The sequence below is a fragment of the Lithobates pipiens genome, unplaced genomic scaffold (genome assembly GCF_037356315.1).
Source record: "Lithobates pipiens isolate NorthernLeopardFrog02 unplaced genomic scaffold, aLitPip1_a1.2 Scaffold_13, whole genome shotgun sequence".
Taxonomy (NCBI): domain Eukaryota; kingdom Metazoa; phylum Chordata; class Amphibia; order Anura; family Ranidae; genus Lithobates; species Lithobates pipiens.
This window is the reverse complement of record NW_027507718.1, coordinates 238,712,426-238,727,095: the sequence shown is the minus strand read 5'-3', so window position 1 is coordinate 238,727,095 and position 14,670 is coordinate 238,712,426. Positions and strand designations below refer to the sequence as shown.

The following is a 14,670-nucleotide window of genomic DNA, read 5'->3' as shown; positions in this document are numbered from 1 at the left end:
CCATTCACAATCAGAAGAATGTCCATTCATCTCCAATGAGATGACTTCTATTAGGTGCACAAAAGGTGAATTGCATCTCTTCGGTAATAAACAGAGATTCTTCAAAGCAAGAAGAAGCCAACCAGGAAAGACTTATGGAGATACAATTGTGCAGCTCCCCGAGTGAAGATACTAGAGGAGTGAGGACAGGAGAGATTTTGGAACTGAGGAAGAGGATACCCCTGTCTGTTAAAAACATGAAGCAAAGACTAGCGATCACATACTTTGATAGTATTGCACACAAGACCTATACACTGTATATAGAATTAGTTTACCTGCACAAAGACTTTCTGGAGCAAGGCTCGGCGTTCAGTCAAGGGCAGCTCATTCTCTGCTCCTCCAGGTACCTCAGGCACGTGTGGGAGGTCAAAAAACAGGTACAGGCATTTAATCAGGGTGGAAGGCACCGACATTGTCGTCATGCAGTCCACAGTTTTCTAGTTAAAAGAAATAGAAGAAATTGTTTGAAATAGCTGTTTATTTTTCTAACGACAGATGTGAATTGAAAAATAATTATACATTGATTTCCTTTAGAGTAGATGGTCTAGCAATTTAGTTTCCATTTACTGTCAAGTCTACATAAGCCGCTTTAAAAAAAACTGTATGTTACATACTAGGAACACTGCACAGGTACTAATTTTAACAGTCCATCAAAATCCTGTGGCACATACATTTTTTTCACTAACAAGAAAATGTACAATCCAATCCCTAACAATCCATCTAAATGCCTGGAGCAGGAGAAGCTGTACTGTGTAAGCCATGTGGGAACAGAGCGGCACAGGTGAAAAAAATAAATAAATGGTGAGCATGTGCTGCTGAAGTAGAGAGCTAAAGCAAACATTTAAGGGCCGGTTCACACAGCAGGCGAGGCGAGGCATCTCCGACTTGCCTCGCCACGACCTGCGCCGACCTCAGCGGCGACTTGCAGATGACTTCTGTATAGAAGTCAATGCAAGTCGCCCCGAGGTCGCCCAAAAGTAGTACAGGAACCTTTTTTCTGAGTCGGAGCGACTCGAGTCGCTCCTCTCAGAACGGTTCCATTGTACAGAACGGGGGCGACTTGCGGGAGCGAGGCGAGGCGAGTCGTGTCGCCTCGCATCGCCCGCTGTGTGAACCGGCCCTAAGGGTAAAGTGTATATCAATTAAAATAATAAACAAAAAAATATGCAATATATCTGCAAATTTTCCCCATGTTCTATCCCTTTACTTACAGTATTCTCTTAGTCCCCCTGCAAAGTCCCAGAAGTCCCTTGCAGCAAAGTTCACCTAATGTAATTGTGATAGCCACAATGCTGCACTGATCCTGAATTCACAGCAGAGTTGCCACTCTTATGTAAGTTGTGTTTGATTGCACTACAGTGGAATGAAAACAAAGGTTGCAGGAGTCATGGCTGTCAGTATTGTCACGGCAGATTCACAATCTCGCAGGGGTGTCAAACTGGCAGCCCTCCAGCTGTTGCAGAACTACAAGACCCATGAGGTCTTGCAAGGCTGACAGTTACAAACATGACTCCCAAAAGCAGAGGCATGATGGGACATGTAGTTGAGCAACAGCTGGAGGGCCACCAGTTTGACATCCCTGCTTGTAGCTCGTCAATCATCATCTAGTCACACCTAAACCAAATAAAGGAGAATTTGCTTAATCAATGAAAATAAAAAACTACTTACTTCATGAGGCTTGTGCATCACTTAGTAACTGGATGTGGTACTTTTTTTAGACGGTCATCAAGGATTTAGTTGTACTTCGGCTGTAGTACCCTTGCTTATATAAGCTATACTAAACATGCAAAGTTCCACTCAAAAATGGAACTTCCGCTTTAAAGGAGGTGACCCCCTGACATGCCACATGTAATTTTTTTTTTTTTTGGGGAGGGGGGGGGGGGGGGGAAATCGGATAACCTCTTTTTCGAGGGTCCCAGCTCCCACTTCCTCCTGGTGCACCACAGCACCAGAAGGGAGATCACCTCTCCCCCCTCCCTCCAATCATCTGGGAGATCCAGGTCCCAGATGATAGCCTGGCCAGTCACGGCACGGCTCACGCAGTGGGTGCCCGGCTGTGAAGCCACAGCCAGGCCCCCACAGTTACAATGCCGGCACCACAGAGAGGAAAGGGAGAAGAGCTGGGCTTTGTTCCTCTGCGTCGCTGGACCCTGGGATAGGTACGTGTCCGATTATTAAAAGTTAGCAGCTGCAGTATTTGTAGCTGCTGACTTGTAATTTTTTTTTTTTAAGCAGAACTCCGCCTTAAGCATTACTTACATTAAGTGCCCTTGTGAACTAACTCTACAAACAGCAATGCTGCAATTTAGCATGGCCTTAACCCAAGTTAGAAATGCAGAAAATATTTTTTTTCCACTGTGATGCTGAAAAACAATGAATAGGAACACACCTGCCCAGATGAAGCCAGCAGGTTAATGACAGTCAGAAGCATCCAGCCCCTGCTGGTCTCTTCACTCTGGTTGATCTCTAGGAACTGGACGATGGCTCGACTAGCAGCCTCTGCAGTAAAAAGATGAAAAGTTAAATGTAATCACTTTCTTGTTTATGTAAAAGTTCCAATTTTGATAGTTAACAGAGGTTTAGGTTATTGCAGTCATTTCGTAAAATAATTTTTATATATAAAATTCTTAATACTGTTACACCATATAAAAATGACACATGTGGCAGATGTACTGTTTTACAGAAAATATGTGTATGCTCATCATGACCATCACTTGAATCCATTTTCCTAACTTTCGGGCATCTCCCCTTTGAGACATAAGGAACATTTTAAAATAACTGCAAAAAAAAATAAAAAAATAGGAGGGATGTACGGTATGTAAAAACGTCATGACCTTACACTATGTTACCATGACAATTTTATTTCTATACCATTTACAGAATGTGACATTTTACAAGGCTCAAATACACAAATTGAATATAAACATGCAAGATTTTTTGTTTGGCTGAGTGGGGAAGGGTTAGGCTTTGGTCTGATTTTTATAGCTGTAAAAAAAAAAAAAAAAAAAGGAGAAGGGGAAAACGCTTCTTAGCCCTTGTACACACGGTCGGACATTCCAACGGAAAATGTACGATTGGACCGTGTTGTCGGATAATCCGACCGTGTGTGGGCTTCACCGGACTTTTTCCGTCAGAATGTCCGACCAACAAAGTTTGAGAGCTGGATATAAAATTTTCCGACAACATGATCCGATCGGACAATGTCCGATCGTTTGTAGAGAATTCCGATCGGACAAAGTGCCATGCATGCTCAGATCAAATTCCTAGACCAAAGCTATTGGCTACTAGCCTAAACGTAGTCCCGTCGTAACTAAATAACGTCATCACGTTACGAACGATCGGATTTTCCGACAACTTTGTCCGACCGTGTGTATGCAACACCAGTTTCGGACAAAATCATTTGTCTACAACAAAAACAACTCCACTTGACTAATTGAATAATGGTACATATACTCCAGATTCTGACTGCTCCAGTCTAAAGCCTGGTACACACAGGCCAAAAATCAGCAGAAGCTGGCCAACATTCGGCTTCTGCCCCATGGGCACTCTGGAAAACCAGCATCCAATCGGCATCCGATCAGGGTCAACAGCCAATGGCTGCGAGTGCTGACCGGTGTGTCCTGGCAGGGGGCGCAGAACACAATACCTCAGTGGGAAGATCGCTGTACTAACATCAGATAATACAGCAAGCTCCTCACTTTTTTTTTTTTTCTCCACTCAATGAAAAAATAAAAAAACCTGATTGTACTAGGCTTTAGGCTAGCCATACAGGCGTATTTTTTTTCGTTCAACCTGAAAACAAAACAAAAAAAACAAACAAACACACACACACAACTCAATTCATTAAATGTGTGGATGGGGGAATCCTCCCCACTGAGATATTGTATTCTGACAGCAGGGAGACTATTGGTACATAAAGAGCTCTGACGCATGAACAGCAGGAAGCTTAACAGGTGCGCATGGTATGCCAGCTAAATCAGTTACGAGTCTGTATATATTTAAATATACTTGAAATAAAAAGATGAAAAAGTAACACACCTGTGGACTTGTTAGAAGCTCTCCTTCGAATCTCGGTCACCATCAAGCGTGACACTTGCGTTGTAAACTGTAGAAGGTCTGAAAACTTCTCGGTCATTGTGCTAGGAGGTGCATTTCCAAATACCTAATAATAAACGGAAATTGTGAATCAAATGCAACAATAAATAAAACAATAGAAAGCATGAATTGTACAATCTTTCTTCCAAACAAATGTTGACAGATGGTAAAAATTCTAATTACGGTTTTATAATGTTTTAACAATTTTAGGGTGGAACTTTACCCATAACAACTAGATAAAAATAACATTCTTTAGCAAGAAACATACATTTCAAATGAATAAATGATGCTAGAAAAATGAGTGTGAGCTGTAAATTGCCTCCAGCATTGCACCTGTGTCTTCTGTCTGGAGGCTGACATTTTGCTGAAGCCCAGAGCCCCTGAGCAGCAGTAAACCTAGGCGGTCAACAGATGGGCCTCTACAAGTGTCTAAAAATAGAAAGTAACTGAGCATGTGCAGAGCAGGGTGAGACAGTGTATTACTGGATTTTATACAGTATAGATACTTAACTTTTAATGTTTAACATACTTGCAAATGGGTCCAGCCTGAAGTCATCAAGCAGAACCTAATTTTCTGACTAAAGTTCCACTTTAAGATGTGAAGGGACATTATCAAAATAGCTTCATTGCTCAGTTTAAAAAAAAAAAAAAAAAAATCTACACCTAAAAAAAAAAAAGGTCCAAAAAAATAAATCAAACCCACTGAATCATACCAAGTCAATTAAAAATAGGTAAAGATTGGAACAAATTATTTTGAGATTATCTGAAAGGTTTCAGAAAATATAGGGAATGGCTAAAACCAGTAAAGTCTTTCTTTTATGCCACCTGCACCCACTTGAGGGGTGATTTTCCTTGGTGAAGGGAGAAATCCTTTCAAAATCAGGGAAAGCTCCTGGAACGTGTGTCCCCACTGGAGGATTTTCCCTGCTAGCCTATTCTGATAACAGCTCAACATTTTGGATCTCCCCTCACTTTTAGTCTTTGTGACGTGGTCAGTAAAGCTCAGTTGCAGAGACACAGACCACAGTAAAAATCTGACAGGGATTCCAACCCTTCACCACCATCTAAAAGTAAAGAACGTTTTGTCTTTAAGTGTACTTTAATAAGCCGCACTGCTCACAACATGGATTGGTTTGTTTTAGATCTTTTATAGCTGATTTAAAGTGTTTGTAAAGTCAGTGATCACAATTACTCCCAGCCTTTCTGTTATAACAAGCTATACTACACAGTATATGTGTTTTTTTTTTCAATTCTGCAGCTATATATCTTTTTTCACATCCCCGATGTGCAGATACGTGACCGCCCCCCCCACACCCGATTTCCCCAATCTAAGGGCTACAGTGGGAGGGGCTGGGATTCTCCTCTGATGTCAGAGATGTGAAATAAGGTATTTGGCTGCAGAATTTAAAAAGCACACACACCGTGTAGCAGAGGGGCTGGCAGTAACTGTGATCACTAATTTTACTGCCACACAAAATAGTGGCAGGAGGAGAGGGTTTGGAGAGCGGCTCAAACACTAGGAAGCAATAGGCAGGGAGGGAGAAACTGGAAACACGGCAGGATGACGGAGGCACGTAAACTGACCACTATATCATGGATCAGCAGCCATGAGTACTGTGGTCAGCACCCCTAGGGGGTCACCGGAACAGGCAGGATCAACCAGGTATTTTACAGTATAGAACGGGACAAATTACCCCACACAAGCACTATGCTTAACATGCTTTAAAGGAATAGGATGTTTTTTTTTTTGGGTTACAACCTCTTTAAGCCTGGCTGGACAGTTTAACTTATCAGATTCTTAGAAAACCCTGTCATCTTCATGAATCACATCATCGCCTGAAAATTTCCAACCGATAACATGAACTACAAGTATTATCAAGTACAAAAAACTGTCCATAATGAAGTAAAAAGTCATGCAAAAAAAAAAAAGGAACCATTTAATAATGTCTTGCTACTTTGATCATTTGAGATCAACCATTTGCAGTAAAGATAATCTTAATCTTCAAATGGTCATCTAAAATCTGTACTATATACACTTGAAAATAAAAAGGAAAAAAAAAGCTTAAGAGAGCAACTACTACAAACATCTGTAAAGACTGGTAAGCTGCAAGATATTCTATTTATGTTTTGATGCGCTTTAATATGCTTTAAAGATCCAGTCTACTCAAAGCCAATATTTTAGTTGTTGGTGGAAACAGACAAGATGAATCAGCCACTAGGTTGTCATCTCTCTAAACAGTGGCATCTTAGCACCTAAAACTTTGGCCTACTGGAGTTCAAGTAATATTAAAGTCTTGCTTTTTTTTTTGTCTAAAAATAACAAACATGACATACTTGCCTCCTCTGTGCAGTGGTTTTGCACAGAGTAGCCAAGAACCTCCTTTTTGGGCCCCTCCCACTTGCTGAGTGCCCCCTTAGCAAGCAGCTTACTATGGGGGCACCCAAACCGAGACTCTGCTCTGTGTCCATTCAGACAGAGTCGCGGCTCACCCCTGCGCCCTCCCTCTCCTCATTGGTTTACGAACTTTGACAGCAGCGGGGGCCCATGGCGCCCGCTGTTTGCATCAGTCAATCAGGAGAGAGAGTCCTGGAAAGCCAAGTCTCTCATGCAACATCTCTGGATTGAGAACGGGCCCAGGCAAGTATTACCTTCTGCCTTTAGAACCACTTTAATCCCCATAGGAAACAACTGCAGAGGTGCAGCCAGGGCAAAGAAGATTTTAGCAGCAGTCTCCGAAAACTACTGTAGGATGCAACTTTTTTTTTTTTTTTTTCCCCATTCAGTCAGCGGGTTGAGGGAAAAAACAAAAACTGACAGATCCCTGCACCAACCCAAACAATGTGAATGCAGGGATCGCTCTTTAGTATTCTGACATCAGGGACTCCTCCCCCGTCAGGATACACAGATCAGCATTTGCAGCCCTTGGCTGTAAGCACTGATCGAATGATGGTTTTCCAAGAGGTCCATTCAATAGAAGCCAGTCATTAGACCAGTTTCTGTTGAACAGGCAGGGGTATGCGAGTACCAGTTTTATTCAGGTAACTGGTATCTGAATCCAAATGAGGGGAGTGATTTTAGGTAGTGGTGGCAAGAAAGGGATGGGGAAATAGCCCAAAAAAGGCAACTATACTTTCTCTGACATATGGTTCGCCTTTAGGCTGGGTTCACACTGCTGCGGCAGCGAGAACCGGATGTGATTCGCACCGCACTGCAGTGCAAATCACATCCGATCTCTGTGCGATGCGAGTTCAGCCATACAGCTAGTATGGCTGAATTCGCATCGCACCCGCCGCAAACTCACACGGGACCCTTTTTTGGTCCGCAGCAGAATCGGATCGCATGGGTGTTCACACCATGCGATCCGATTCCTGTCCGAGTTTGCAGATCGCACTGCGATATGCGGACTGATCTGGGGGTGTCATTAACATTTCATTGACACTCCCAGCAGTCCGCATAGGGCAGTGTGAACTGCCGGCAGGAGGCATGCGATGCGGGAAAACGCTGCGGATTCGTGGCGTTCCCGCATCGCTCCAGTGTGAACCTGGCCTTAAGGAGAGTGTGGCAAAGCACTAGTACCATAACCTGCACTTACCCTGTTAAAGACAGGCAGCATCATGTAAAGTTTTTCTTCCTGTTCCTTTTGAGTCATGTGTCGGGCAGGATGACAAAGCTCAGTGAAGAGTCGCCTCAGATGCATTAAACCTAGTGCATTGTCCTGCGGGCTGCACTCCTCTTGCCGAGGTCGGCCCATGATCCTCTTCACCATATTCATGGTTGCACTTTTGTTAATGCTCCACTCTTACCTACAGGGGGGAAAAAAAAAAAAAAACACACAAATTTTAATTATTTAAACAAATTTTTTTATTTAAAATTATTATTTTAAACATCAAGAATCACCCATTTAACAATCATTTGACGCAATATAAAGAAAAATAACACTAATTTGTTTTCTTAAAACTTCTCACGATTTAAAAAAAAATTAGGAGTTCTTATTTTATATTTATTTAGTTACCAAAAAAAAAAAAAAAAACCTCCAAAAAGATATTAAGAGACAAGTAGTCTATGTATCAACAAACAATTCTAGTATCAAACTACTCCTTTTTCAGACTCATCTGTGAATCACTACAACACAAGTCCGTTCGATGCATAAAAACACAGCAGGATCGTTCCACAACACTTGTAAACAGCAGGACGCTTATGCCACCATTGTTTGCATTGCTTAGACAACAAAGGTCCTCTCTCTAACCAATATACTCTTATTATTACTACATCATCTAACAAGATTATAACAGAAGGTGGTACTGTAAGCAAATCTGGACTGATATTTTACAGATTTGGAAAAAAGTCAGGGAATTTTTTTTCTCACAAGTAGCAGATGGAGGGTGGATTACCACTTTCGCTGGAAATCCCCTTTACAAGTGCACGCTGGCATATAGATATGGTAACAGACTTCTGCATTTGCTTGCCTACCCTTGGTTTAATTTTGTAAAAATGTAATGGAGAATGACGCTAACAAAAAGTATCCTAAAGTTTAAGGCATGCCCATAGATTATGTGATTTCCTTTCCTGCAACCATGGGTGTTCTACCGGTATGGGTGCGCAGGAAACCTATCCTTCCGGGAGAACACAATGAGTACCATTAGCGGCTATATGCTTGTTGTACCCAAAATATTCAAACCTACCTATAGATGAATCGAATTTCAGCCGATCCCTGCTGAACAAGCCGATATTTGAACCATCTATGGCTAATTTTAAGCTGGCCGTGCATTGGTGGATTTTCGTACAAATGCTCACATGGAAAAATCTCATCAGTACATTAGACAATGCCATGAGAACCTCAGTGAAAGTCGTAACAATGTACTCCATTGATTATTGGTACATATGTTATGCACCATATTGCACTTACTGTAATATAACCTGGGTAAGTTGGTTCATTCTACTTTCCGGCACCCCAAACTTTTATTTAGCGGTACTGAGCTAGATGGACCTCAAGAATGCTTCAATTATATTATTGGTATTTTCACCATTCATTTTTTTTATCATTTTCCTCTATTATTACGGTTTGATCTATGTCAAGTTTCAAGGTGACATAGGGTGAAAATACTTGAATGTTTCCCTTTGTCGCACTAACACGCAACACAACTGTCCGTCTTTGATCGCCTTGCACTTGACTACTGTAAATAAAAAAAAATAAAAAATGTACGTCCAGACATTACTCAAGTTTTTCCCCAAACCCTTACCCAATCAGCCCCCCCCCCTATATCATGTCCTAGCATTACACTTTCAATTACCCTTTTTCCATAGCTAGAAACAGTTTTTATTATTCCCAAGACATTGTCAGGCTTGTAAAAGTCTTGCAAGGGCAGCTGCTGGAAAGTCCTTTATTATTAGCGTAAATTCACCCCCCAAGAACTACACTCTTTACTACACACAGTATAAAGGCAGGCTCCAGGGAGTTACAGCAGATGTATTATTTTTCTGAAAAAAATAAAAATAAATCTATGTATGATATTTTATTACACTATTCTGCTGACATGTTTGCTAATACAGTGGGTAAAATATGTATTGAACACGTCACCATTTTTCTATGCAATTACATTTGAAAAGGTGCTGTTGACACAGAATTTTCCCTGCATATCGGTAACAACCCATGCAATCCAAACAAAAAGTTAGAAAGCAATCCGGTCTTTATCAGTGCAAATAATATCAGCTGGTACAGTCTCAACTGATGGCCTAAAAAAGGTGTCTCATTACCAAGGTGTCACACAAGAAGCATCTCATGATGGGTAAGCAAAGAGCCCCCCCCCCCCCCCCCACCCTTTGCAACCTTATTATTGCAAAACATACTGATGGTATTGCTTACAGAATTATTTCTAAACATCTGAATGTTCCAGTGAGCACTGATAACGCATGTTGAAGCTTGTTTAAAGTTTGCTGCACAACATTTAGACAGGCCTGTGAAATACTGGGAGAATATATCCTGAACAGATGAGACCAAAATTGAACTCTTTCACCTGGTTGCTGGTGGTGCAGTTCCCTTACTGCCAATTTCATGCATAGCTTTTGAAATTGCTCGAACATCCAAGTATTTTGGAAGGGGGGTCACAGAATGTATAGCAGAAGTAACTGCCATTGCTATACAGCCCACATTAGAGGTGTGCCTTTTGGGACTGGTAGACAATCTAGCCCCAAAAAGAGTAACTCGTACTTTGCTGACGATCCTAATCCATTCCATGTTATTATGGAAAAAAGACCAATCCGCCATCTTTATCAGCATGGAAGGGTGTGGTTAATAGGGCTGCACCTTTCTACAAGGCTACATACATTAGCAGGGGCATTCCACAGAAAATTGATAAAGTGTGGGGCAGTTGGATGAATAGTGAAATTACAGTGGTGGACTGAGTGGCACCTAATAGAATGCACCTGCAGTAGGATTTAACATGTATGTAACTATCTGACATATCTAAAACGTACCATTGAATGTTATTGAGAAAAGATGGCCTTAATATTATTTAGATTTTTTCACTGTGAGGGTCTGGAAGGAGGGGGAGAGAGTGAGAGCTGGTTCACACAGAGGTGACCTGGGATCCGACTTCAAGTCGCCCCAAGTTGTGCGGTTGAGAAAGTCAATGGAAGTGAATGGAGCCGTCTTAATGTACACTACTGAAATCGCTCCGACTTCAGAAAAGGTTCCTGTACAACTTCAATCCAACTTCTAGGCGACTTGTACCCATTGATTTCAATGGAAGTTGTCTCCAAGTCGAATCCCGTCTTAACTGAAGCAACTTTCCAGGAAGTAAAAATCGTTTTCTAGGCAAACTCCTCCCTCCCACAGAGCTGATTATTATGTGATTGGCCACTGGCAAAGACCCCTGTCCTGGAGGCAACTTCAAGTTGCCTTGTAAGTTGCCTCAAGTCGCGCTGTGATTCATACTCAAGTCATGTCCAAGTTGCCACCCAAAGTCATGCTGGAAGTCGTGTTGCCCCTGTGTGAACCGGCTCTTAATGCTGAAGAAATGTAAATATAGTCTTTTTGTGTGTGGCCCATTGGGTCTTGTGTATACAAGTTATGTTAAAAAGCAATAAATAAAACTTTTCAAAATTGAACTCGTTGGATGCCATAATACAATGTTTGGAGGTCAAATGGCACTGCACATCACCCCAAAACACCATACCAACAGTGAAGTTTGAATGCAAGAACATCATAGTGTGGGGCTGTATTTCAGCATACGACACTGGCAAACTTCATATCATTGATGGAAGGATGAATGGAAAGTTGTACCAAGACATTCTTGATAAAAATCTGATGCCATCTACCAGGATGATGAAGATGAAACGAGGGTGGACATTTCAGCAAAACAATGATCCCAAACACAAAGCCAAGGGAATTCTCAATTGGTTTCAAAGAAAGAAAATAAAGCTGCTGGAATGGCCCAGAAAATCACCTGCCTTGAATCCAATAGAAAATCTATTAAACAAACTAAAATATCAGAAGTCATAGAAGAGGCCCACGGAACCTTCAAGATTTGAAAACTGCGAGGAGGAATGGGTCAAAATCACACCTGAGCAATGCATGTGACTAGCTTCTCCATACAGGAGGCATCTTGATGCTGTCATTACCAACAAAGGATTTTGTATGAAGGAATACATTTCAGTTAGTGTGTTCTATACTTTTTCCCTGTGTCATTCCATTTTATTACACATCACTTCATTTCTACACTTTTGTTTTGGTTTCTTTGAATGGATGGATTGCATGGGTTGTTAACGATATGTGGTGAAAATTTCACGCCAAGAAAAATGGTGACATGTTCTTATTTTACCCGCTGTATATACTTAAAGGGTTACTAAACCCTTGTTTTTGTTTTTTTTTTACCTAAAAAACAAACCTCATACTCACCTCCGCTGTGCAGTTGGTTTTGCACAGAGTGGCCCCCAATCCTTCTCTTCTGGGGTCCCTTAGCGGTGCTGGTGGCTCCTCCTCTTCTCAAGTGCCCTGTCAGAGAAGCCTCTCCTTTGGGACACCAGTGCTGGAGCACTCCCGAGTATGTCTGCTGCGTCTATTGACATAGACCGCAGGATTCGGCCCTGGCGCCCACATCATTGGATTTGATTGAAAGCAGTGGGAGCCAATGGCTGCGCTGCCATCAATCTATCCAATCAGGACACAAGACACCAGCCGGAGCTGGCGTGCTCGTTCCCGTTGCGGGAATTATGTGGCTCAGGTAAGTAAAAGGAGGGCTTGGGGGGGCTGCTGCACGGCAGGAGGCTCTTCACCTTACTGCATAGAACCTCAAGGGTTTACAACCCCTTTAATAATACAACCATTGTTTACCAATCTGGAAAATTGTGTTTTAATTGTGTTAGGCCTGTAGAAGAAAAGTATATTATTGGCTTATTCTTTAAAACACTAATGAATGCCAAAAAAAAAAAAAAAAAAAAAAAAAAAAAGCTACTTTTAGAACTCCATAGCAACCAAATGCAACTCACTTTAGCAAAGTTGGATTAATTTCAGTTGGGTTGCTATGAATGCTGAAATGTCCCCATTGATCCGTTTTATTGAACAAGCCTGTATACCGTAAGTGTAAAGATTTACATTCCCAATTTTAAAGCTTTGGCACATACATATTACCCCTCTCAAAAAAAACAGACAATAATAAGAGCATTTGTCTCCAGAGAGGAAATGACTTGTCACGATTTTAATGAAATACATTTTAATGATATTTGCCTGTGGCATTTCCAGTGACTACAGTAATGTCTCTTTATTATATCACAGCCAGGCGCATCAAGCAGAGAGTAATAGAGTCTAGTAGCGTGTTAGACAAATGGCAAAAGACTAGAACACTGGAAAGTGCTGCCACCACGTGCCATTACTAATTAATAAAGAACAGCAAAATACAAAACGGCTCCTTCTATAATGTCATTTGAAAAGTTTAGCTTGTCTGGACACTTTTTAAAGCCCAACTTCAGCAAAAATGTGGAATTTGTTTTTCTGGTAGGCTTTTTATTTCTGTCAGTGACTTCATTGGAGGACATTTTGGTGTCCCAGGTTCCTCATTGTGTTCCAGTGACACCAGGCCACCAGGTTCTGTCCCCATCGAAGAAATATCCTATTGCTTTCTGTTTAAACCCTATAATACTGGGCCAGAAAGCGAGGGGACACTGGGGATCCAGACAGTAATAAAATCCCAGGAGAGGTTCTATAGCTTCCCCAAGTTATCCCCAAACAATTCTGGGCTTGAGATGGGCTTTAGATCAATAGCTTTATATTGGTTTATGTGGACAATCCTCCCCCCCCCCCCCCCCACAAGGGATGTATAAGAGTAGCCATTGCTAATCTTTATTTTCAGAAGGATGCCCTCAGTATATACTAGGTAAAGCTAGCAGTATCTGGTCTCATTTAACTGGACCTGTTCTAGAATGTTGAATGGCAACTCATCCAAGCAGAACTAAAAGCCACTACTTAGATTAGGGGGAATGACATCTTCAACATTATTAGAGCCAATAAAATAAAAAAGGAAGTTTCTGCACAGCAAGCATAAAAATGTAATTATACAAAAAAAAATATATATTTTTTTTCACAGAGTGGCCCCCAATCCTTCTCTTCTGGGGTCCCTCAGTGGCGCTGGTGGCTCCTCCTCTTCTCGAGTGCCCCATCAAGACAAGAAGGGCTCTCCTTTGGGACACCCATGCTGGCGCGCTCCCATGCCGCTGTGTCTATTGACATGCAGGACTTGGCCCCCGGTGCCCAAATCATTGGATTTGATTGAAAACAGTGGGAGCCAATGGCTGCACTGCCATCAATCTATCCAATCAGGACAAGACACCAGCCAGAGCTGGCGTGCTCGTTCCCATTACGGGAATTGCATGGCTCATGTAAGTAAAAGGAGGGGTCGCGGGGGGGGGGGGGGGGGGGCTGCTGCATGACAGTACAACCCCCAATTTCAAAAAAAAAAAAAAAGTTGCTCTTTTTTTTGGTTTATAGAGCAAAAAATAAAAACTGCAGAGGTGATCATATACCACCAAAAGAAAGCTCTATTTGTGGGGAAAAAAGGACATCAATTTTGTTTGGGAGCCACATCGCACGACCGCGCAATTGTCAGTTAAAGCAACACAGTACCAAATCGCAAAAAATGCTCTGGTCTTTGGCAAGCCAAATGGTCCAGGGCTGAAGTGGTTAATTTAAGTACTGAATGTAAAAAAACAAAAAAACAAAAACAAACAGTCATTTTACTATAACATGCTTTCTTAAGAGTAAGAAGGGTGTTCCGGCATCCCTAACAGTTTTGTTCCAGGATCACCACACTACAGAAAAAAAAAAAAAATAATGGGATGGACTGGCTTTGTTCCCAGTATCCCACACAAGGTTGCATTTCCCTCTTACCTGGAGTGTACCTGTAAAGCCCACCTAAATTTGTTTTCGGCAATACTTAAAAAGAGAGCAGATGCTGCTAGAATAATGTCACTTTTCACAAGGCCTTCTGCTGCACCAAAAAGAAACGGATAATATCGGAGCATGCTGAGCGCCCCTCAGCATG

At 41.8% G+C, this 14,670-nt stretch overlaps 1 protein-coding gene across 4 annotated transcripts in view; it reads right to left on the bottom strand.

The window, feature by feature from the left end:
* The window catches only part of WDFY3 (WD repeat and FYVE domain containing 3), a 367,376-nt gene that overhangs the window by 245,601 nt on the left and 107,105 nt on the right, over window positions 1-14,670 (bottom strand). For all 4 annotated transcript variants that reach the window (XM_077476410.1, XM_077476412.1, XM_077476411.1 and 1 more), the window contains exons 3-6: window positions 7,728-7,938; window positions 4,078-4,201; window positions 2,429-2,538; window positions 315-476 (exon numbers count right to left, since the gene is read on the bottom strand). In XM_077476410.1, coding sequence (XP_077332536.1) covers window positions 315-476; window positions 2,429-2,538; window positions 4,078-4,201; window positions 7,728-7,907 — 576 coding nt within the window. In that variant the 5' untranslated portion in view covers window positions 7,908-7,938. The remainder of the gene's footprint in view (window positions 1-314; window positions 477-2,428; window positions 2,539-4,077; window positions 4,202-7,727; window positions 7,939-14,670) is intronic.